Below are 26,258 nucleotides of genomic sequence, written 5' to 3'. Positions count from 1 at the left end.
GGCGCTTAAACGGAGGGCACCACTGCCTGTAAGACCTTTCTCCCAAAAACAGCCTCCGAAGAAGCAAAAGTATCAAATTTGTAGAATTTAGAAAAGGTATGAAGCGAACACCAAGTCGCCGCCTTACAAATCTGTTCAACAGAAGCCTCATTTTTAAAAGCCCATGTGGAAGCTACTGCTCTAGTGGAATGAGTTGTAATTCTCTCAGGAGGCTGCTGGCCAGCAGTCTCATAAGCTTGGCGGATTATACTTCTTAGCCAAAAAGAAAGAGAAGTTCCCGAAGCCTTTTGGCCTCTCCTCTGTCCAGAGTAGACAACAAACAATGCAGATGTTTGACGAAAATCTTTAGTAGCTTGTAAATAAAACTTTAAAGCACGAACCACGTCAAGATTGTGTAATAGACGTTCCTTCTTTGAAGAAGGATTAGGACACAGTGACGGAACAACAATCTCCTGATTAATATTCTTATTAGATACTACCTTAGGTAGAAAACCAGGTTTGGTACGCAACACTACCTTATCTGCATGGAAAACGAGATAAGGGGAATCACATTGTAAAGCAGATAACTCTGAAACTCTTTGAGCCGAAGAGATAGCTACTAAAAACAGAACTTTCCAAGATAAGAGCTTAATATCTATGGAATGCAAAGGTTCAAACAGAACCCCTTGAAGAACTTTAAGAACTAAATTTAAACTCCATGGCGGAGCAACGGGTTTAAACACAGGCTTAATTCTAACCAGAGCCTGACAAAACGCCTGAACATCTGGAACCTCAGCCAGACGTTTGTGCAAAAGAATAGACAGAGGAGAAATCTGTCCCTTTAAGGAACTAGCTGACAAACCCTTCTCCAATCCTTCTTGGAGAAAGGATAATATCCTAGGAATCCTGACTTTACTCCATGAGTAACCCTTGGATTCACACCAATGAAGATATTTACACCATATCTTATGATAGATTTTCCTGGTGACAGGCTTTCGCGCCTGTATTAAGGTATCAATGACCGACTCGGAGAAACCACGCTTTGATAAAATCAAGCGTTCAATCTCCAAGCAGTCAGACGCAGAGAAATTAGATTTGGATGGTTGAAAGGACCCTGAAGTAGAAGGTCCTGTCTCAGCGGCAGAGTCCATGGTGGAAAGGATGACATGTCCACCAGATCTGCATACCAAGTCCTGCGTGGCCACGCAGGTGCTATCAAAATCACCGAAGCTCTCTCCTGCTTGATCTTGGCAATCAGACGAGGGAGCAGAGGAAACGGTGGAAACACATAACCCAGGTTGAAGGACCAAGGCGCTGTAGAGCATCTATCAGTGCTGCCTTGGGATCCCTGGACCTGGATCCGTAACAAGGAAGCTTGGCATTCTGACGGGACGCCATGAGATCCAGTTCTGGTTGGCCCCAAAGTTGAATCAACTGTGCAAATACCTCCGGATGGAGCTCCCACTCCCCGGGATGAAAAGTCTGTCGACTTAGAGGTTTCAAAGATAATTCTATGGGCAGAGATTCACTCTTGCCATCCATCAGCTAGCCATATCCCAGTTCTCTACTCCTGGGATATGGCTAGCTGATGGATGGCAAGAGTGAATCTCTGCCCATAGAATTATCTTTGAAACCTCCAACATTGCTAGGGAACTCCTTGTTCCCCCTTGATGGTTGATGTAAGCTACAGTCGTGATGTTGTCCGACTGAAATCTGATGAACCTGACCGCAGCTAGCTGAGGCCAAGTCTGAAGAGCATTGAATATCGCTCTTAGTTCCAGAATGTTTATCGGAAGGAGTGCTTCCTTCTGAGTCCACGATCCCTGAGCCTTCAGGGAGTTCAAGACTGCACCCCAGCCCAGAAGGCTGGCATCTGTTGTTGTCCAATCTGGCCTGCGGAAGGTCATACCTTTGGACAGATGGACCCGAGATAGCCACCAGAGAAGAGAATCCCTGGTCTCTTGATCCAGATTTAGTAGAGGGGACAAATCTGTGTAATCCCCATTCCACTGACTGAGCATGCAGAGTTGCAGCGGTCTGAGATGTAGGCGGGCAAACGGCACTATGTCCATTGCCGCTACCATTAAGCCGATTACTTCCATACACTGAGCCACTGAAGGGCGAGAAGTAGAATAAAGAACACGGCAGGAATTTAGAAGTTTTGACAACCTGGCCTCTGTCAGGTAAATCTTCATTTCTACAGAATCTATCAGAGTTCCCAGGAAGGAAACTCTTGTGAGAGGGGATAGAGAACTCTTTTCTTCGTTCACTTTCCACCCATGAGACCTCAGGAATGCCAGAACAATGTCCGTATGGGACTTGGCAATTTGAAAATTCGACGCCTGAATCAGAATGTTGTCTAGGTAAGGGGCTACTGCTATACCCCGCGGCCTTAGGACCGCCAGAAGTGATCCCAGAACCTTCGTAAAGATTCTTGGTGCCGTAGCTAACCCAAAGGGAAGAGCTACAAACTGGTAATGCCTGTCTAGGAAGGCAAACATGAGAAACCGATGATGATCTCTGTGTATCAGAATGTGAAGATAAGCATCCTTTAAGTCCACGGTAGTCATATATTGACCCTCCTGGATCATAGGTAGGATGGTTCGAATAGTCTCCATTTTGAAGGATGGGACCCTGAGAAATTTGTTTAGGATCTTGAGATCTAAGGTCTGAAGGTTCCCTCTTTCTTGGGAACCACAAACAGATTTGAATAGAAGCCTTGCCCCTGTTCCCCCCTTGGAACTGGGTGGATCACTCCCATAACTAGGAGGTCTTGAACACAATGTAAGAATGCCTCTCTCTTTATCTGGTTTGCAGATAATTGTGAGAGGTGAAATCTTCCTTTTGGGGAAGAAGCTTTGAAGTCCAGAAGATACCCCTGGGACACAATTTCCAACGCCCAGGGATCCTGGACATCTCTTGCCCAAGCCTGGGCGAGGAGAGAAAGTCTGCCCCCTACTAGATCCGTCTTAGAGGCAGCAGCAGGCTTTTTGGCCTGCCTTCCTTTGTTCCAAGCCTGGTTAGGTCTCAAGACCGGCTTGGACTGGGCAAAATTTCCCTCTTGTTTTGTATTAGAGGAAGTTGATGCTGCGCCAGTCTTGAAGTTTCGAAAGGCACGAAGATTAGTCTGTTTGGTCCTTAATTTGTTGGACCTATCCTGAGGAAGGGTGTGACCTTTTCCTCCAGTAATATCAGAAATGATCTCCTTCAGTCCGGGCCCGAATAGGGTCTGCCCCTTGAAGGGAATATTGAGAAGCTTAGACTTTGAAGTAACGTCAGCTGACCAGGATTTAAGCCATAACACCCTACGAGCTTGAATAGCAAAACCTGAGTTCTTAGCCGTTAGTTTGGTTAAATGAACAACGGCGTCAGAAACAAATGAATTGGCTAGCTTAAGAGCTTTAAGCTTGTCAAGTATATCATCCAATGGGGTTTCTACCTGTAGAGCCTCTTCCAGAGACTCAAACCAGAAGGCCGCAGCAGCAGTGACAGGGGCAATGCATGCAAGAGGCTGGAGAATAAAACCCTGTTGAATAAACATTTTCTTAAGGTAACCCTCTAACGTTTTATCCATTGGATCTAGGAAAGTACAACTGTCCTCGACGGGGATAGTTGTACGCTTAGCTAGGGTAGAGACTGCTCCCTCCACCTTAGGGACCGTTTGCCATAAGTCCCGTGTAGCGGCATCTATAGGAAACATCTTTTTAAAAACAGGAGGGGGAGAGAACGGTACACCTGGTCTATCCCATTCCTTAGTAATAATTTCTGAAAACCTCTTAGGTATTGGAAAAACATTAGTGTAAACAGGCACTGCATAGTATTTATCCAATCTACACAATTTCTTTAGGACCATAATGGTGTCACAGTCATTCAGAGAAGCTAAAACCTCCCTGAGCAACACGCAGAGGTGTTCAAGCTTAAATTTAAATGTAGACATATCAGAATCAAGTTGAATTATCTTCCCTGAGTCAGAAAAATCACCCACAGATAGAAGCTCTCCTTCCTCAGCTTCTGCATATTGTGAGGGGATATCAGACATAGCTACTAAAGCGTCAGAGTGCTCTGTATTTTTCCTAGCCCCAGAGCTGTCTCGCTTTCCTTGTAACCCTGGTAGTTTGGACAATACCGCTGTAAGGGTATGATCCATAACTGCCGCCATGTCTTGTAAGGTAAACGCTATGGGCACGCTAGATGTACTTGGCGCCTCTAGAGCGGGAGTCCCTTGAGCGGGAGTCATAGGTTCTGACACGTGGGGAGAGTTAGTCGGCTTAACTTTCCCCTTGTCAGTTTCCTCTGGTGATAAATCTTTTAAAGCCAGAATATGATCTTTATAACTTATAGTAAGATCAGTGCATTTGGTACACATTCTAAGAGGGGGTTCCACAATGGCTTCTAAAAATAATGAACAATGAGTTTCCTCTAAACAGACTAGTAATGAGACCAGCAAGCTTGGAAAACACTTTAATAACTGAGAACAAGCAAAAAATAAAAACGGTACTGTGCCTTTAAGAGAAAAAAACAATCACAGAAACTGCAAAACAGTGAAAAAAGCAGTAAATTTTACAAAATTTTTACAGTGTGTATAATAGACTGAAATAGCATTGCACCCACTTGCAAATGGATGATTAACCCCTTAACTTCAAAACCGGATCAAAAAAACGATATAAACGTTTTTAAACAGTCACAACCAACTGCCACAGATCTACTGTGGCTCCTACCTGCCCATACAACGACTTTGGAAGGCACAAAAACCCTTTAGAGAGGTCCTATATGTTCAGGGGACTCCTTCAGGGAAGCTGGATGTCTCAAGCTGCAAAAACTACTGCGCAATTTAGGCGCAAAATTAGGCCCCTCCCAACCTGTACTCACAGTGAGAGGGCCTTAAAAAACTATCCCTAGGCAAAATCTAGCCAGCCATGTGGAAAAACTGGGCCCCAGAATAAAGTTTTATCACCATTTGTAATAAACGTTTATATACATCAAGCAAACGTTATATCTATTCAGTAATGAGAGTAAATAACAAAAATATTACCCTTTACAGCAAGCATGATACCAGTCGTTATTAAATCACTGTAATCAGGCTTACCTTAAATAAATCAGGCACTGTTAGAAAGAACTTTAGGAAGAAAACCAGGTTTAGTACGTAACACCACCTTATCAGAATGGAAAATAAGATAAGGAGAATCACATTGTAATGCCGACAGCTCAGAAACTCAGCGAGCAGAAGAAATATCAACCAAAAATAAAACTTTCCAAGATAATAACTTAATATCTATGGAATGCATGGGTTCAAACGGAACCCCTTGATGAACATTAAGAACTAAATTCAAACTCCAAGGAGGAGCAATTGGTCTAAACACAGGCCGGATTCTAGTCAGGACCTGACAAAAAGATTGAACATCTGGAACATCTGCCAGACGCTTGTGTAGCAAAGTAGATAAAGCAGAAATCTGTCCCTTTAAGGAACTTGCTGACAACCCTTTCTCCAATCCTTCTTGGAGAAAAGATAAAATCCTGGGAATCCTAACCCTACTCCATGAGTAGCCCTTGGATTCGCACCAATAAAGATATTTACGCCATATCTTATGGTAAATTTTTCTAGTAACAGGCTTACGTGCCTGAATCAAAGTATCAATGACCGCATCAGAGAACCCCCGCTTAGATAAAATCAAGTGTTCAATCTCCAAGCAGTCAGCTGCAGAGAAATTAGATTCCGATGATGGAAGGGTCACTGAATGAGAAGGTCCTGCCTCAATGGAAGCTTCCACGGCGGCAGAGAGGGCATGTCCACCAGATCGGCATACCAAGTCCTGCGAGGCCACGCAGGAGCGATTAGAATCACCGAAGCCCTCTCCTGTTTGATCCGTGCAATCACCCAGGGAAGGAGAGCAAACGGTGGGAACACATAAGCTAGGTTGAACGACCAAGGCACTGCCAAGGCATCTATCAGTGCGGCCTGAGGATCCCTGGACCTGGATCCGTATCTTGGGAGCTTGGCATTCTGACGAGACGCCATCAGATCCAATTCTGGTCTGCCCCACCAGAGAATCAGGGTGGCAAAGACCTCCGGGTGGAGTTCCCATTCCCCGGGATGAAACGTCTGTCTGCTCAAAAAATCCGCCTCCCAGTTGTCCACTCCTGGGATGTAGATTGCTGACAGATAACAAGAGTGAGCCTCCGCCCACCGAATTATCTTGGATACTTCTGTCATCGCTAAGGAACTCTTTGTTACTAACTGATGATTGATGTAAGCCACAGTTGTGATGTTGTCTGACTGAAAGCGGATGAATTTAGCCGAAGCCAACTGAGGCCAAGCCTGAAGTGCATTGAATATTGCTCTCAATTCAAGAATATTGATTGGAAGGAGAGACTCCGACCGAGTCCACACACCCTGAGCCTTCAGGGAATTCCAGACTGCACCCCATCCTAGTAGACTAGCGTCCGTTGTCACTATCACCCATGAAGGTCTGCGGAAGCACGTCCCTTGGGACAGATGATCCAGCGACAACCACCAAAGAAGAGAGTCTCTTGTCTCCTGATCCAAATCTATCTGAGGAGACACATTTGCATAACCTCCATTCCACTGTCTGAGCATGCTCAGTTGTAGGGGTCTGAGATGAAAACAAGCAAACGGAATGATGTCCATTGCCGCCGCCATCAATCCAATTACCTCCATGCACTGAGCCACTGATGGCCGAGGATTGGACTGAAGGGCTCGGCATTTATTCAGAATCTTTAACTTTCTGACTTCCGTCAAGAAGATTTTCATGGATATAGAATCTATTAGAGTTCCCAGGACAGGAACCCTTGTCTGTGGAATTAGTGAACTCTTTTCTAGATTCACCTTCCACCCATGAGTCCTTAGAAAGGACAGAACCATGTCGGTATGAGACTTTGTCAGTTGATAAGACGACACCTGGATCAGAATATCGTCCAGATAAGGCGCCACTGCAATGACCCGCGGTCTGAGAACCGCCAGCAGAGACCCCAGAAGCTTCGTGAAGATCCTGGGTGCCATGGCCAGTCCGAAAGGAGGAGCCACGAACTGAAAATGTTTGTCCAGGAAGGCAAATCTTAGGAATTGGTGATGATCTTTGTGGATAGGAATATGAAGATATGCATTCTTTTAGTCCACGGTAGTCATATATTGACCCTCCTGGATCAATGGAAGAATTGTCTGAATCGTCTCCATCTTGAAGGATGGGACTCTGAGGAACTTGTTTAGGCTCTTGAGATCTAAAATGGGTCGGAACGTTCCCTCTTTTTGGGAACCACGAAAAGGTTTGAGTAAAATCCCTGCCCCTGTTCCTGTTTTGGAATGGGACAAATTACTCTCATAGTTGAGAGGTCTTTTACACAACGTAAGAACGCCTCTCTTTTAATCTGGTCTACAGATAATCGTGAAAGAAGAAACCTTCCCCTTGGGAAGGAATTTTGAACTCCAACTGATACCCTTGAGACACGATTTCTAGTGTCCAGGGATCCTGAACGTCTCTTATCCAAGCCTGGACAAAAAGAGAAAGTCTGCCCCCTACTAGATCCAGTCCCGGATCGGGGGCCGCCCCTTCATGCTGTCTTGGGAGCAGCAGCAAGCTTCTTGGGTTGTTTACTCTTGTTCCAAGCCTGGTTGGGTTTCCAGATGGACTTGGCCTGTGCAAAATTCCCTTCCTGTTTAGCGGAACAGGAAGAGGGGACTCCCTTGAAATATCGAAAGGAACCAAAAATTACTCTGTCTACCCCTCTGCTTAGATGTTTTATCCTGAGGTAGGAGGTGACCCTTACCTCCCGTAATGTCAGAAATGATCTCTTTCAAGTCAGGCCCGAATAGGGTCTTCCCCTTGAAAGGAATAGCTAAAAGTTTGGATTTAGAAGACACATCCGCAGACCAAGATTTTAACCATAAGGCTCTGCGCGCTAGAATGGAAAATCCTGTATTCTTAGCCGCCAATTTGGCGATCTGAAAGGCGGCGTCCGTAACAAAAGAATTAGCCAGCTTAAGGGCCTTAATTCTATCCATTTTTTCCTCTAAAGAAGTCTCAGTCTTAAGAGACTCTTCTAAGGCGTCAAACCAAAAGGCAGCCGCAGTTGTGACTGGTACAATGCAGGCCGTCGGTTGTAAGAGAAACCGTTGATGAACAAATAGCTTCTTTAGAAGACCCTCCAACTTTTTATCCATAGGGTCTTTGAAAGCACAACTGTCCTCAATAGAGATAGTCGTACACTTAGCCAGGGTAGAAATAGCTCCCTCCACCTTAGGGATTGTTTGCCAAGAGTCCCGAACGGTGTCAGGTATAGGGTACATTTTCTTAAAAATAAGGGAAGGTGAGAACGGGATACCCGGTCTTTCCCATTCCCTAATAATAATTTCCGAAAATTCTCTTAGGAACTGGAAAAACGTCAGAATAAGATGGAACTTCTAAATACTTGTCCATCTTACACAATTTCTCTGGAGGGACCACAATAGAGTCACAGTCGTCCAGAGTCACCAAAACCTCCCGCAGTAACAGGCGGAGGGGAGGTGTTCAAGCTTAAATCTGAAGGACATCACGTCTGAATCTGTCTGGGGTAATGCACTACCTGAGTCAGACAGTTCCCCTTAAAACAAAGACTCCCTACCCCCCCTCAAAGCCCTGGGAGGGTACATCGGAGATCGCCATCAAAGAATCAGAAGTCGCATGGACCACCTGGGTCTCTTTTTCTACTACGTTTGCCCTGTAATACCGGCAACTTAGATAAAACTTCTGTAAGAGTGGATGACATAACTGCAGCCATATCCTGCAGAGTAAATGATGCAGACGCCGTTTAAGAACATGGCGTTACTTGCGCGGGTGTTAAAGGCTGTGACGCTTTGGGAGAAAGTTGCGGCATACCCTGACTCTCATCAGTCTGAGGACATTCATTAGACATATCTTTATTAAAGAAAATTTGCTCTCTACACTGTAAGGCCCTCTCAATACATGGAGGACAAAGTGTAACTGGGGGTTCCACAATGGCATCTAAACACATAAGGCATGTACTCTGTTCAAGTTCATCCATTATAACAGAACAAAACAAAGCAATCTTGGTCAATTCACAGATAATATCTTTAAATAATAAAGTCTGCTAATATCCTATAAGCAAATAAGTAGTTTTACTACGCTTGCCCCTGAGTTGTGAACAAATAAGTAGTTTTACTATGCTTGCCCCTGAGTTGTTAGGCTTTTTATCAAAAAAGAGAAAGGAACAATCACCTTGCCGCAGCTCCGCTGCGGCTCCTACCTGCCCCCACTTGCTTGCCACTGACACCTCTTATGCAGCGCACCTACGATCGCTTGTAAATTTTCACAACAAGCGGACTTAGGGGCCGTGAAAACTTGCTGCCATCTGGAGCCGAAGAGAAAGGATACAGAGCAGTAAGCGCGCGAATGAGAAGCCCTGCCCTCGTGGGCGTAAACATAACCCCGCAGCTCCGTGGCATATACCACACTGAACCGCTATTAACCGGAGTCTAAACAATCCATGCTAATGCCACAATCTCCCGCGTCAGCCACCTCTGTATGTTTTACACACCATTAAACATAGAGTCCCCAATAACGTACACAGAGTATAAACACCATCCATTCCCCAGCGCTTCTAGTTTATCTTGTCTAGAATGTCTGCAGGAAATAAGCAATGTGTCGGTTCTCACTTTAACTAGTGAAAATCTGCATATTGTTAAAGAGAAGCATTTTAGCCCCTAATCTCTATAGAGAACAAACAAGGAAAAAAAGGCAAAGCACAGTCAATTCTGATAAATGTCTTGTCCCAGAATAAAAGACTGCACTTACCTCCATGCTGAGGAACAGCATGATAATTCACAGTGTCAAGAGGTCCTTTCTTCCTCCTGAGGTCCTGTGAAGATAGAGGGTCTTAGTTATGTTTCATCTAAGGCCATCACATCAGAGCAGCAGAAGAATGGGGAGGCGCAGTGAGGCTAAAAACCCCACCAGTTCCCATAGCCAAAAGGCTATAACTGTAGAAGCTGCTCTTAAAGTAAAATAGTACACTTTGGCACCATTTAAAAATAAAAAACTCTTGATTGAAGAATCTAAACTAACACCTCACTTTACCTCACTCCTATCACTAACACAGGCAAAGAGAATGACTTGGTTGGGGGGGGGGAGGGAGGAGCTATTTATGCAGCTCTGCTGTGGAGCTCTTTGCCTCCTAGTGCTGACCAGGAGGCGATATCCCATAAGTAAGGATGAAATTCGTGGACTCGTCATATCTTGTAAAAGAAAACTGGGTAGTCCAGAACCAGTCCATCGGATCATAAGTCTCCAGGCATCCAAGAAGGATCCAAGATAAGAACTCCAGACCCGGAACCCAGAATCGTCCTAGAACGAACGACACCCTCAGGGAACACAAGATACCCCATAAATAAAACGAGAGAAGCGCTCAACCTGGGACCGAACAATAGCATATAGCTTGTTCACTATGGCTAGTTTACCACCCAAGAAGCAGCCTCTTTTTGCTCAAAATGTGCCTTTCACAGAGAAGAACTTTCCTGAAGCATATCATTCTGATCCTGACTTCACAGTGACAGGTCCAGCCCCGAAATACCAGGCAATCCCTCTCTGAACGAGAGAAACAGCAAAACCCCAGACGTACGTTTTGGCCTATTGTGGGCCTCGTCAGTGAGGTTGCAGCCATATTCCTCTAGGCACACTGAGCACTCCTTGGTATTTCGGGGCTGGACTGTACTGTGAAGTCAGGATCAGACTGATATGCTTTCAGGAAAGTTCTTCTCTGTGAAAGGCACATTTTGAGCAAAATAAGGGCTGCTTCTTGGGTGGTAACTAGCCATAGAACAAGCTATTATGCTATTGTTTGTTCCCAGGTTGAGCGCTTCTCTCTTTTTATTTATGCAAATTATGACACTTAGGGAAGTCTCCCTAAGTGTGATGCGGGAATCCAGACGTGGACCCGTTGCTCAGTGTCGCCTAGAGGGATATGGCTGCACCTCACTGACGAGGCCCACAATAGGCCGAAACGTACGTCTGGGGTTTTGCTGTTTCTCTCGTTCAGAGAGGGATTGCCTGGTATTTCGGGCTGGACTGTTACTGTGATGTCAGATCAGATTGATATGCTTCCAGGAAAGTTCTTCTCTGTGAAAGGCACATTTTTGAGCAAACAGAGGATGCTTCATGGGTGGTAACAAGCCATAGAACAAGCTATTATGCTATTGTTCGTTCCGAGGTTGAGCACTTCTCTCTTTTTATTATTAACAGCAAGATTACCCCGTCTGAAGCAATCAGACCTCACAGGGGATGAGAACCGGGAAACCCGGAGAACGGGTACAGGACTCACTCGAATCTCCAGCCCAAAGGAAGAGAACACCTCCTTAGCCGGAGGTCAACACCCCCCCAGCAAGCTTCTAGGCCGTGACAAAGTCACACAATTTCTCTAGAGCCCAAAGGCCCCGAAGGGCAGCACTAAGGGAATGAAAACTAGAACAGAGTCACCATCGAAAGAGAGTAGAAGAAAGGCTAGTCTCCATAATCCTTTCAGATTAATGTTCTAGAGGACCACACCAAGGAAGAAGAATGCAAAGCATAACAAACCCCAGACAGAAAAATATCCCTGAGCAAAAAGCTTGGAAAAAGAGACAACACCTCCTATCACCCCTGATATGGAGACGACTAACTCCCAAAGGAAGACAGAGCCTGACGGCCTTCACTTCCTAATTAAGCGGCCAAAGCCGCCACAAAAACCGGGACGAAGTCCAAAAAGTCTCGCCCAAAGGAAGAGAACCTCTAAAAGGAATAAGTCCTAAAAAGGACACTTCCAAAGAGACATGAAAGGCAAAACCATAAGAATGGCGTATGAAGGACCTAAATCCTCCAAGCCTCCAACCCACAACGGGAAGGAACACTCTAGTTACCGAAAAATTCGGAAACGACTGAGCATGTCGCTGCGGATCTCAAAGGAGTCCCGGGCCAATAGATTGAAAAGGCGAATGAGGGTTGAACCAATCCCCCATGCCCCTAAGCAACCACAGACCTCAAGTCCTCTCAGGATGCTAGTTGAAGCTTGTAAAACAAGACAATCACACAATCATATTGTGATCACTGGGTGCCCTTACCGGACCAACCGGACATAAAAAGGTGCCACATGTCTGAACTAGGCCTCAAAGACAGAAGGATTTGTACCCAATCAGGACCAGCCTGAAACCAAGGGCCCCAGTACTGTCAAGGGCACATAGAGTCTCCCCCGATGATGGAGGAATAAAGAACAGTCAGACCAACTTTGTAAACAGAGCGAACAAAAATTGCGAGTATCAATTCCAGAGAGGAAAGTTCCCGAAGGAAACATCACACCACAACATGAGTGTTAAACCAAATAAAATCATCCTCACCAGATGAAAAAAAATAGATAAGGCAACCCGTAGTTATAGCCCAGGAAGAACGGACAGACCCGCAGGACCAGCCCCCACAGGGGGTCCGAGACTTCCAAGCTCAGAATTGGAAAATGATACACAAATAACAAAGACTATAAGAAGATTACTTCATCCCCTTATGTCTATGTATGCAAGCCAGTCGAAGGCTAAGAACATTAAAGAGAGTCTAGGCTTTTTTGTTTTTTTCACTTTGATGGTTAAAGGGACAATAAAACCCTAATTATTTCTTTCATGATTCAGATAGAACATGACATTTTAGTTTAGATGCCGGCCCATTTTTGGTGAACAACCTTGGTTGTTCTTGCCGATTGGTGGATAAATTTATCACCCAATAAAAAGTGCTGTCCAGAGTACTGAACCACAAAAAGCCTACATAACTTATTTTTCAAATAAAGACAACAAGAGAATGAAGAAAAATTGATAATAGGAGTAAATTAGAAAGTTGCTTAAAATTGCCTGCTCTATCTCAATCACGAAAGAAAAAATTTGGGTTCAGTGTCCCTTTAATTTGTCAACATCTTAAACCTGTGTCTAAGATGGATCAAGTGTCTAATATCCCATGCGCTGTGACATAAAATAGAAAACTGCTACAAAAAGAGTTATGACAGCTTAGGACAATGCCTTCCAACTCTCATGGTGAGGGTGATAGGCTCACTTAGAGCTCATACTTTAAAGTACTAAACTTACAAAGAGATTAAAAATAAATTTAGACCAAGGGCACAGTAAACTCATAAATAAGAGAAATATTTAAACATGTTAAAATACTATTTGCATAAAAAGTCCAGATGTTAAAGCTATATTTTTATTTTTAAGCTAAAAAAGGAAGTGCAAGTCTGTGTGCATATGGACTATAGGGAAAGCTAACTGGATCATAAGCAAAACTCACACGCCTTATTTGTGAACAATGATATGCCTCACTAGCAAAAATACAAGGACTTGTTTTCTACCTAGAGAAGCATCCATTTGCATGGGTTAAAGGGAACAAAACATACAATTTTAAACAACTTTCCAGTTTACTTCTATTTTCAAATTTGCTTCATTCTCTTGTTATCCTTTGCTGAAGGAAAAGCATTGCACTACTGGCAGTTAGTTGAACACATCTAGTTAGCCAATCACAAGAGACAAATGTGTGCAGGCACCAATCAGTAGCAACTCCCACTAGTGTAGGATATGTGCATATACTTTTTTAACAAGGGATTGCAAGAGGACGAAGTACATTTGAAAATAGAATCTTATTGTAATAGGACATAAAAATGCAAAACCAAAACTTCTATAATACACTACTGCTTGCTTATGACTACAAGTTAACATATCCAAAGAGATTAAATGCATAGTTAAAGATAGCCACAGAGCAGCAATGCACAACTGGGACCTAGCTGAACACATATGGTGAGCCAATGAAAAGAGGCATATGTGTGCAAGCACCAATCACCAGCTATCTCCCATAATTGCATTGCTGTTTGAGCCTACCTAGGTATGATTTTTAATAAAGGACAACAAGAAAAATTAAATGTTATAACAGAAATAAATTGATGTCTCTTAAAATTGTGAGCTCTACCCCAACCATAATAAGTTTAATTCTGACTTTTATCTTGAACTAAATAAAATACCCGAAAATATTTAATATTAAATGCATCAATAGTGTAAAAATAGTTTATATAAAATGACTAAGTGATTGTAAAAATAGTCAAAAGATAACAAATATGAATTAATTTATATTGAAGTTCAATTCTATTCTCACTTAAATAAAAAAAAGACACCAAATGTCACAACAGTCATGTTTTCCTGGGAACTTATGAGTTACACATGCTGCAGGGTGTGCAGCGAGAAACATGAATAATGCTGTCCACAAACACAAATACATGTTCCTCCCTGCACACCCTGCAGCATGTGTAACTCATAAGTGATGCACAGCACAGAAGCCCCAGTCTTTACAAAGCTTTGCCCATGATAGATTGCAAAAAAGATAAAAGGAATAAGAAGGCAAGGACAGCAGTTTCACTGCTATTATTCACTGAGGTGCTGAAAACACTTACTTGATAATTCCTGAGCTCTGCAATTTTCTCATGCTGTACCGCACAATCACTCCAAATAAGGTTTGCAGTTTCATCTTCATCTTTTGTCTTCACAAAAAGCATCTCTTCAATGACTAAGCGAACTGCAAGAAATTAAAACTAGATTCAGTCTAAGATACTTGAAGATTTGTAATAAAATGTTTAGTTAAAGGGACATAAACCCAAAATGTATCTTTCCTGATTCATATAAATTATGCCATTTTAAACAACTTTCCAATTTATTACTGTCATCTAATTTGCTTCTAGGTCTTAATGCATGGAAAACATTTTGAAGCTTACGTCTATGTTAATTTATTACAAGACTGAAAAAATCTTGTAATTACCTGTTTTTTTACTGTCCCTTTAAAATAATACATCTAGCAACATGAAAGTGAAAATGTGCATAGAGGTGAAAGGTCACACTACCTAAACGTAATACTTTACATTAAAGGGGCATTCTAATTAAATAAGAAAATGCTCCAATTTGATAAAAGGTGTTTATCATAATATGAATGTTAGTTTGTAACTATGTGTTTAACCCACAGTAAGGGCTTAAAGGGACAGTCTACACCAGAATTTTTATTTTTTTAAAAGATAGATAATCCCTTTATAAGCCATTCTCTAGTTTTGCATAAATACACAGTTATATTAATACACTTTTTCCCTCTGTGATTATCTTGTATCTAAGTCTCTACAGGCTGCCCCCTTATTTCAGTTCTTTTGACAGACTTGCATTTTAGCCAATCAGTGCTTAATCCAAGGTAACTCCACGTACATGAGCACAGTGTTATCTATATGACTCACATGAACAAACTCCCTCTAGTGCTGAAAAACTGTCAAAATGCATTCAGCTTAGAGGCGGCCTTCAAGGTCTAATACATTAGCATATGAACCTCTTAGGTTTAGCTTTCAACTAAGAATACCAAGAGAACAAAGCAAAATTGATGATAAAAAATAAATTGGAAAGTTGTTTAAAATTACATGACCTATCTGAATCATGAAAGTTTATTTTGGACTAAACTGTCCTTTTAAAGGCAGATTTTCTCATAAAACAGGCTCCTAAGCCATTTCTGAGTAGGAGCTTGTGATTGGCTGCTACATACAGGGAGCCAGACACCTTGGCCTAGTTTCCATTGTTGTTGTAAACTGTGTAAACTGGTGGTAACTTTAAATGTCTCTGTAGACTTTAATGGAGTTACTTGTTGTTTCCAACAGTTAGCACAGTTTACCACAGCAATGGAATCTAGGCCATTGTTACCAATGAGCATTTATGTAAAAATAAAATGATTGAATAAATTAGATTACTGCATTAGAATATCCCTTTAAATGTTAAATTTTGGGTTTCATGTCTCTTTATATTTAATAAGGTTTGGGCAGACAGGTTTCCTGTCTTGGAAATTGTCTGCCCAACCCTTAATAAATATACCTTTGTTTTACACCTGAGTAACATAGAGCAATGCAATTGGAAATCATATGTTCCTTTTTAATTGTTGTAAGCCAACTTGTTGAGATTAACCCCTTCATGCCCGAAGTTCCAATGTGAACACTTGCTTGAAAAATAAAATCACGTGATCGTCACAAAACCAGGCCAGGATCGGATAATGGTGGACTGCCTACGATGCTAGGCCATCCGTCCAGTCCGATTTTTCATTAAACAAAAAATAGGAAGCAGCAGGACGTGTTAAAGCCCAACACTGTTAGGTTGGCATTGGGCGTCCTAAGGGCGTAAAGGGGTTAAGGAATGTTTTGAGTAGAAACAAACAGAGCTGGATAGAGCAATAATATTCTGTTTTTGAGTGGCTACAATATTAACCCCTGATCCAAACCATTATCTTAAACACATCAATTTTTTCAGGCTTTTCACATTCAACAAAAATTATCAATTTATAATATTATATATTAACAATTTATTAAAATGTGTTTTTGTTAATATAAAATTACATTTTTTAGATGTTTAATCACTTAATAGCAGTTAGAAATGAACACTCAAATGATTGTATCTATGTGTAAATGTTTCATAAATTAAAAATGTGATCTGAGCAAGTTTTTATCAAGCCAGGAATTAATGGCATTTAAACTGTGCAAAGCCCCATTTAAACCAAGAGATAATGAGGTTTTCTGCTGAATTGGAATGCAAAATCTGTGCCAAGTGTTTTCCTAATCGACTGGAAAAGACTCTGTTCTGTTTTTAAGATGTGTATTGACATAAAAGTGCAATAAGAAAATATCATTATTCACGCGCAAATTTTTAACGCGGCGGGTTAGCACATGTATAACAAGTTAAAAGGAAAAATTTTGTGCAGAAGCAAACCCGGATGCTCTCTAACTTCAGGACTTCAAACATATTGCGACTTTAAAGTGCCAGTAAACTTAACTCTTTTTAAAAGCATATCATGACATATTATTTAGTTTCATGCATAAATAGCGAATATATTTCTCAAAAGGGAATCGTTTGGAGCGAGTGGTCCAGCCTATAAGAAGGATTCCTTCTGCCCTCTTCCCTCCTTCCAAAGTTGTTCATGATCTTTGCTGTCTACCTGGCTTCTCTCGGTATACAAGCCTCACATGTGCTTTAAATAGATTACTGCAGCTTGTGACAAGGAAACAGTAGGTCCTATGGCTAGAATGAATATTGGGAGTGCGCCTGCCCATCTTCCAATGGGCTGTGCGGCAACGTTTTGCAGTGCCGGCTGTAGTCTCACTATGTCCTGCAACAAGTATCTTTCAACCTTAAAGGGACAACCTAGTATAAATTAAACTTTCATTATTCAAATAGGACTTTTAATTTTAGTCAACTTTCCAATTTGTTTTTATCATCAAATTTGCTTTTTTCTCTTGGTATTCTTAGTTTAAACTAAACCTAGGTAGGCTCATATGCTAATTTCTAAGCCTTTGAGGGCTGCCTCTTATCACATGCTTTTTAAATCTCTTTTCAACACAAAGAGACAGAAAGTACACGTGGGCCATATAGATTACACTGTGTTCAGGCACAGGGGGTTATTTAAGATGTAGCACAAATCAATGCTAAATTTAAGACAATAGATAATAAACAGTCACAGTCATGTGATCAGGAGGCTGGAAGAAGGTTCCTAGATACAAGGTAATCACAGAGGTAAAAAGTACATTAATATAACTGTGTTGGTTATGCAAAACTGGGGAATGGGTAATAAAGGGATTATCTTTTAAAACAATAACAATTCTATGGTAGACTGTCCCTTTAAGTTGTACCAAGAATGTTATTATAACAGGACTAAATAACAGACAAATAAGGCACACATAGCAATAAGCAGCTCTAGCACTGCTGATTGGATCAGCAGCGGCTTCTACTGTGGGTTTAACTCATTTGTGGGGGTTAAACACACAGTAGTGCATGGTCTTATGAATAGGAGTGTGTTATTTTTCAATTATCCTGGCCCTTTAAATTAAAATGTGCCTTTAGAGTAGAGAGTCTTGCACAATGTTGTTTTGGTGGTAAAAAGCAGGTCTCATAAAGCTTTGAACATAGAGATGTCCAGCTTCAGTCCTTGCGGGATGAAAACTTACCCAGTTCTAAGGTTTTTAAACACTTTAAATAAAGTACGTTGAGATGTGAGTGCAGTTACCATAACTAAATCTAACTAATACAATAACAGGTTTATAAAAAAAAAAATACCATACCAATTTCATACTTTGTCCCTGCCACATTTGCAGTGATTACGCCATTTTTCTTTTTCCGGATTTTCCTCTTGATAGGAGCTTGATAAGGCAAGTCTGGGTTTAATGATAAGTTCGATGTTCCTTGGTGATCTTTTTTTAAACAAAAGAAAACAAAAAAACAGAGAAAGAGAGAATTTATGATACCCACACAAAAAAAAAGAAGACATTTATCACCAACCAGGTGTAGGAATCACATGATCCACCTGGTTGGTTGCATCTAAAAGTAAACAATAAAACAGGATACCTTAAAGGGACATTCCGGTCACAATTTAAATACACATAGATGAATTACATCTTTGCATAGAAACATATTTGTAATATAATGTATTGGCAAAAATGCTTCTAGTAAAGTTTATCACTGTTTTAAGCGTTAAATCAATTTTTCTCTGCACGTGCATGTGAGGCATAGCTAGATATTGTCAGTGCACCAGCATTTTTAAATACTGCAGCTACTCAGAGCGCCAGTGGGGCTTGTATCATGTCAGCAATTAACAATTGAGGTCATTACCAGATGGAACAAGCACCTTAGGCTCTCTAAGCAAGTGCTTGCGTTTAAAATGCTGGTGCACAGTGTATACTTAAATACACTTTTGAAACCGCTAACTTTTATAAGAAGCATTTTTGCTAATGCATGTATATTACACAAATGCTTCTATTCAAAACTGAAATGAATCCACTTGCATTCCAATTTGGGCTGGAATGTCCCTTTAAATTGTGGACAAAAACAATACCAAAAAAAGGTATCTGTATAAATTTGTATTATGTGTTTTACAGATGACTTACCTGACTCTTGAGGCAAAGATGGCATTGTGTTTGGCGATAGACGCTATGAATTTTCACAATGAGGCAACACCGCTGGGCTACCGTACACTGCTGAGAAACAACTGTCCTCATATCATCTCATGGCAAACCCAATACTTCTGCATTACATGAAGTTCAGTAAGGAGACCTTTTTAGAGAGAGAGAAAAAAAACAAAAAACATTAAATCAAATTGAGTATAAACTAATTTTCAAAGCTTTGGGAAGATGGAAGTGGGAAAGAGTTGTAGAAATTAGATAATTTGAGAAATAAATCATGTATAAATAAATCATGTATAAATAAATCATGTATAAATAAATCATGTATAAATAAATACGAAACTTAAAGGGACACTGAACCCAATTTTTTTCTTTCGTGATTCAGATAGAGCATGAAATTTTAAGCAACTTTCTAATGTACTCCTATTATCATTTTTTCTTCGTTCACTTGATATCTTTATTTGAAAAATAAGGCATCTAAGCTTCTTTTTTGGTTTAGAACTCTGGACAGCACTTTTTTATTGGTGATGAATTTATCCACCAATCAGAAAGAATAACCCAGATTGTTCACCAAAATGACCGCATCTAAACTTACATTCTTGCATTTCAAATAAAGATACCAACAGAATGAAGAAAATTTGATAATAGGAGTAAATTAAGAAAGTTGCTTAAAAGTGCATGCTCTGTCTGAATCATAAAGAAAAATTTGGGGTTTAGTGTCCCTTAAGAGAGATATACAAGGTAGAATAAATAATGAGTGTAAAAGATGAAGAAGAGATAGGAGAAAAACATAATTTAATGTAAGAACTTACCTGATAAATTCATTTCTTTCATATTAGCAAGAGTCCATGAGCTAGTGACGTATGGGATATACATTCCTACCAGGAGGGGCAAAGTTTCCCAAACCTTAAAATGCCTATAAATACACCCCTCACCACACCCACAATTCAGTTTAACGAATAGCCAAGAAGTGGGGTGATAAGAAAAAAGTGCGAAAGCATATAAAATAAGGAATTGGAATAATTGTGCTTTATACAAAAAAATCATAACCACCACAAAAAAGGGCGGGCCTCATGGACTCTTGCTAATATGAAAGAAATGAATTTATCAGGTAAGTTCTTACATAAATTATGTTTTCTTCATGTAATTAGCAAGAGTCCATGAGCTAGTGACGTATGGGATAATGACTACCCAAGATGTGGATCTTTCCACACAAGAGTCACTAGAGAGGGAGGGATAAAATAAAGACAAGCCAATTCCTGCTGAAAATAATCCACACCCAAAATAAAGTTTAATAAAAAAACATAAGCAGAAGATTCAGACTGAAACTGCTGCCTGAAATACTTTTCTACCAAAAACTGCTTCAGAAGAAGAAAACACATCAAAATGGTAGAATTTAGTAAAAGTATGCAAAGAAGACCAAGTTGCTGCTTTGCAAATCTGATCAACCGAAGCTTCATTCCTAAACGCCCAGGAAGTAGAAACTGACCTGGTAGAATGAGCTGTAATCCTCTGAGGTGGAGTTTTACCCGACTCAACATAGGCAAGATGAATTAAAGATTTCAACCAAGATGCCAAAGAAATGGCAGAAGCTTTCTGGCCTTTTCTAGAACCGAAAAGAGAACAAATAGACTAGAAGCTTTCGGAAAGACTTAGTAGCTTCAACATAATATTTCAAAAGCTCTAACAACATCCAAAGAATGCAATGATTTCTCCTTAGAATTCTTAGGATTAGGACATAATGAAGGAACCACAATTTCTCTACTAATGTTGTTGGAATTCACAACTTTAGGTAAAAATTCAAAAGAAGTTCGCAACACCACCTCATCCTGATGAAAAATCAGAAAAGGAGACTCACAAGAAAGAGCAGATAAATCAGAAACTCTTCTGGCAGAAGAAATGGCCAAAAGGAACAAAACTTCCCAAGAAAGTAATTTAATTACCAATGAATGCAAAGGTTCAAAGGGAGGAGCTTGAAGAGCTCCCAGAACCAAATTCAAAACTCCAAGGAGGAGAAATTGACTTAATGACAGGTTTTATAACGAACCAAAGCTTGTAATAAAACAATTAAATATCAGGAAGAATAGCAATCTTTCTGTGAAAAAGAACAGAAAGAGCAGAGATTTGTCCTTTCAAGGAACTTGCAGACAAACCCTTATCTAAACCAACCTGAAGAAACTGTAAAATTCTCGGTATTCTAAAAGAATGCCAAGAAAAAAGATGAGAAAGACACCAAAAAATATAAGTCTTCCAGACTCTATAATATATCTCTCTAGATACAGATTTACGAGCCTGTAACATAGTATTAATCACAGAGTCAGAGAAACCTCTTTGACCAAGAATCAAGCGTTCAATCTCCATACCTTAAAATTTAAGGAATTGAGATCCTGATGGAAAAAGGACCTTGCCGACAGAAGGTCTGGTCCTTAATGGAAGAGTCCACGGCTGGCAAGAGGCCATCCGGACAATATCCGCATACCAAACCTGTAAGGCCATGCCGGAGCTACCAGCAGAACAAACGAGCATTCCTTCAGAATCTTGGAGATTACTCTTGGAAGAAGAACTAGAGGCGGAAAGATATAGACAGGATGATACTTCCAAGGAAGTGATAATGCATCCACTGCCTCCGCCTAAGGATCCCGGGATCTGGACAGATATCTGGGAAGTTTCTTGATTAGATGAGACGCCATCAGATCTATTTCTGGAAGTTCCCACATTTGAACAACCTGAAGAAATACCTCTGGGTGAAGAAACCATTCGCCCGGATGCAACGTTTGGCGACTTAGATAATCCGCTTCCCAATTGTCTACACCTGGGATATGAACCGCAGAGATTAGACAGGAGCTGGAATCCGCCCAAACCAAAAAAATTCGAGATACTTCTTTCATAACCAGAGGACTGTGAGTCGCTCCTTGATGATGAATGCCACAGTTGTGACATTGTCTGTCTGAAAACAAATGAACGATTCTCTCTACAGAAGAGGCCAAAACTGAAGAGCTCTGAAAATTGCACGGAGTTTCCAATATTTATTCGTAATCTCACCTCCTGAGATTCCCAAAACTCCCTTGTGCCGACAGAGATCCACAGCTCCCAACCTGTGAGACTTGTATCTGTTGAAATTACAGTCCAGGTCGGAAGCACAAAAAAGCCCCCTGAATTAAACGATGGTGATCTGTCCACCACGTTAGAGAGTGTCGAACAATCGGTTTTAAAGATATAAATTGAAATATCTTTGTGTAAATCCTTGCACCATTGATTCAGCATACAGAGCTGAAGAGGTCGCATGTGAAAAACAAGCAAAGGGGATTGCGTCCAATGCAGCAGTCATAAGACCTAGAATTTCCATGCATAAGGTTACCGAAGGGAATGATTGTGACTGAAGGTTTCGACAAGCTGAAAACAATTTAGACGTCTCTTGTCTGTTAAAGACAGAGTCATGGATCACTGAATCTATCTGGAAACCCAGAAAGATTACCCTGACTGAGGAATCAATGAATCTTTTTGGTAAATTGATCCTCCAACCATATCTTGAAGAAACAACACAAGGTCGAATCGCATGAGATTCTTTGAATGAGAAGACTGAGCAAAATACCAAGATAATCGTCCAAATAAGGGAAAAACAAAAACCCTGTTCTCTGAATACAGAAAGAAGGGCACCGAGAATCTTTGAAAAAAATTCTTGGAACTGAGGGCTAGGCAGAGCCCACAAAACTGGTAATGCTTGTCTAAAAAGAGAAATCTCAAACACTAAAGTGATCTGAATGATCGGAATATGCAGATACACATCCTGCAAAACTATTGTAGACATAAAGATGCCCTTGCTAAACAAAAGGCAGAATAGTCCTACAGTAACCATCTTGAATGTTGGTATACATAACGATTCAATATTGATAGATCCGGAACTGGTCTGAAGGAATTGACCTTCTTTGGTACAATGAAGAGATAAAATAAAACCCTAGCCCCTGTTCCAGAACTGGAACTGGCATAATTTACTCCAGCCAACTCTAGATCTGAAACACATTTCAGAAATGCTGAGCCTTGCTGTGTTAACTGGGACACGGGAAGAAAAAAATCTCTTAGCAGGAGGCCTTAACTGAAGCCAATTCTGTACCTTTCTGAAACAATGTTCTGAAACCAGAGATTGAGAACGAAATTGATCCAAACTCCTTTGAATAAAACGTAATCTGCCCCATACCAGCTGAACTGGAAAAAAGGGCCGCACCTTCATGGGTACTTAGGAACTGACTATAGGTTTCTATAAGGCTTGGATATATTCCAAACTGGAAATAGTTTCCAAACTGAAACCGCTCCTGAGGATGAAGGATCAGGCTTTTGCTCCTTATTATGAGAAAAAGAACGAAAAAATGATTATTACCCTGGAAAGAAAGGGAAAAACAAAGTTAACTTTAGAAGACATATCAGCATTCCAAGTTAAATCCATAAAGCTTTTCTAGCTAAAATAGCTAGAGACATATACCTGACATCAACTCAAATGATATCAAAAGATGGTATCACCAATAAAATTATTAGCATGTTATAGAATAAAAATAATGCTATAAAATTATGATCTGTTACTTGTTGCGCTAAAACTTCTAACCAAAAAGATGAAGCTGCAGCAACATCCGGTAAAAATATAGCAGGTCTAAGAAGATTACCTAAACATAAGTAAACTTTTCTTAGAAAGGATTCAAATTTTCTTATCTAAAGGATCCTTAAATTTAGTACTATCTGCCGTAAGAATAGTAGTACATTTTAGCAGGAATAGAGACAGCCCCAAACCTTAGGGATTTTGTCCCAAAAAACTCTAATCTGTCAGATGGCACAGAATATAATTGCTTAAACGTTTAGAAGGAGTAAAAGAATTACCCAAATTATTCTATTCCCTGGAAATTACTTCAGAAAAAGCATCAGGGAGATTAAACACTTCTGGAATAAATACAGGAGATTTAAAAAACCCTATTTAAACGTTTAGATTTAGTATCAAGAGGACCAGAATCCTCTATATCTAAAGCAATTAATACGTCTTTAAATAAAGAACGAATAAATTCCATCTTGAACAAATAAAAAGATTTAACAGCATCAACCTCTGAGACAGAAACTTCTGAACCAGAAGAACCATTATCAGTATCAGAACGATGATGTTCATTTAAAAATTCATCTGAAAAAAAGAGAAGTTTTAAAAGACTTTTATGTAAACTAGAAGGAGAAATAACAGACATAGCCTTCTAAATGGATTTAAAAAATAAAATCTCTTATGTTTATCAGGAACACTCTGAAAATTAAATGTTGACGGAACAGCAACAGGTAATATAACAGTACTAAAGGAAAATTTTATCTGCATTAATAAGTTTGTCATGACATGCAATACAAACAACAGCTGGAGAAACAGGTACCAAAAATTTATAGCAGATACACTTAGCTTGGAAGCTCCAGCCCCGGGCAGTGATTTTCCTCAAGTAACTTCTGACTCAGTTGCAACGTGGAACATCTTGCAATATGTAATAGAAAAAACAACATATAAAGCAAATTGATCAAAATCCTTAAATGACAGTTTCAGGAATGGGAAAAAAATGCCAGTGAACAAGCTTCTAGCAACCAGAAGCAATAAATAATGAGACTTAAATAATGTGGAGACAAAAGCGACGCCCATATTTTTTTAGCGCCAAACAAGACGCCCACATTATTTGGCGCCGAAATGCCTTTTGGCGCCAAAAATGACGCCACATCCGGAACGCCGACATTTTTGGCGCAAAATAACGTCAAAAAAATTACGCAACTTCCGGCGACACGTATGACGCCGGAAACGGAAAAGAATTTTTGCGCCAAAAAAATCCGCGCCAAGAATGACGCAATAAAATGAAGCATTTTCAGCCCCCGCGAGCCTAACAGCCCACAGGAAAAAAAGAGTCAAATTTTTGAAGGTAAGAAAAAAATGATTAATTCAAATGCATTATCCCAAATATGAAACTGACTGTCTGAAAAATAAGGAAAGTTGAACAATCTGAGTCAAGGCAAATAAATGTTTGAATACATATATTTAGAACTTTATAAACAAAGTGCCCCAACCATAGCTTTAGAGTGTCACAGAAAATAAGATTTACTTACCCCAGGACACTCATCTACATGTTTGTAGAAAGCCAAACCAGTACTGAAGACGAGAATCAGCAGAGGTAATGGTATATATAAGAGTATATCGTCGATCTGAAAAGGGAGGTAAGAGATGAATCTCTACGACCGATAACAGAGAACCTATGAAATAGACCCCGTAGAAGGAGATCACTGCATTCAAAATAGGCAATACTCTCCTCACATCCCTCTGACATTCACTGCACGCTGAGAGGAAAACCGGGCTCCAACCTGCTGCGGAGCGCATATCAACGTAGAATCTAGCACAAACTTACTTCACCACCTCCATCGGAGGCAAAGTTTGTAAAACTGAATTGTGGGTGTGGTGAGGGGTGTATTTATAGGCATTTTAAGGTTTGGGAAACTTTGCCCCTCCTGGTAGGAATGTATATCCCATACGTCACTAGCTCATGGACTCTTGCTAATTACATGAAAGAAAGGTTGGTATAAGATCCTGACCCTAAGAGAAAGTCGTTTTTTAATCTTTCTCCTTTTGCTTGGTCATTCTTGGTCTCTTAGACAAAAAAAATCTTACTCCAAAGGGTTTTAATCAGCAACAATACAATATCCTTTAGCAACACAAATCAGTATTTTCCAGTTAAAGGAACAGTCTAGTCAAAATTAAACTTTCATGATTCCGATAGGGCATGCAATATTAAACAATTTTTAAATGTTCTTTTATCATCAAATTTGCTTGGTTCTCTTGGTATTCTTTATTGAAAGCTAAACCTAGGTAGGCCCATATGCTAATTTCTAAGCCCTTGAAACGCTAGTTCATGTGTGTCATATAGATAACATTGTGCTCACTCCTGTGAGGTTTTTTAATGAGTCAGCACTGATTGGCTAAAATGCAAGTCTGTCAATAAGTCTGAAATAAGGGGGCAGTCTGCAGTGGCTTAGATACAGGGAATCACAGAGGTAAAAAGTGTATTATATAAGAGTGTTAGTTATGCAAAACTGGGGAATGTGTAATAAAGGGATTATCTATCTTTTTAAGCAATAAAAAATCTGTAGTAGACTGTCCCTTTAAGGCTGCTGCATTTTATTACAAATATAAAAATACTGACTCATCGGTAACTAATAAAAAAAAGTAAATTAGGCAATTAGCAAATTACAATAAGCAACATATTTTGCAAAAATATGCAGCATAAATACAATTAATTTACTGCAAAAAGTTGTATCAACCA

General features: G+C 40.3%; 1 protein-coding gene across 1 annotated transcript in view; it reads right to left on the bottom strand.

Moving 5' to 3' along the window:
- TTLL7 (tubulin tyrosine ligase like 7) overlaps positions 1-26,258 on the bottom strand; it is a 715,282-nt gene that overhangs the window by 589,217 nt on the left and 99,807 nt on the right. The window contains exons 2-4 of the mRNA XM_053693316.1: positions 18,931-19,096; positions 18,109-18,237; positions 14,434-14,555 (exon numbers count right to left, since the gene is read on the bottom strand). Coding sequence (XP_053549291.1) covers positions 14,434-14,555; positions 18,109-18,237; positions 18,931-18,955 — 276 coding nt within the window. The 5' untranslated portion in view covers positions 18,956-19,096. The remainder of the gene's footprint in view (positions 1-14,433; positions 14,556-18,108; positions 18,238-18,930; positions 19,097-26,258) is intronic.

This window comes from Bombina bombina, chromosome 10 (assembly GCF_027579735.1).
Source record: "Bombina bombina isolate aBomBom1 chromosome 10, aBomBom1.pri, whole genome shotgun sequence".
Taxonomy (NCBI): domain Eukaryota; kingdom Metazoa; phylum Chordata; class Amphibia; order Anura; family Bombinatoridae; genus Bombina; species Bombina bombina.
Note: the sequence above shows the minus strand (reverse complement) of the source record. Positions and strands in the feature narration are given on the sequence as shown.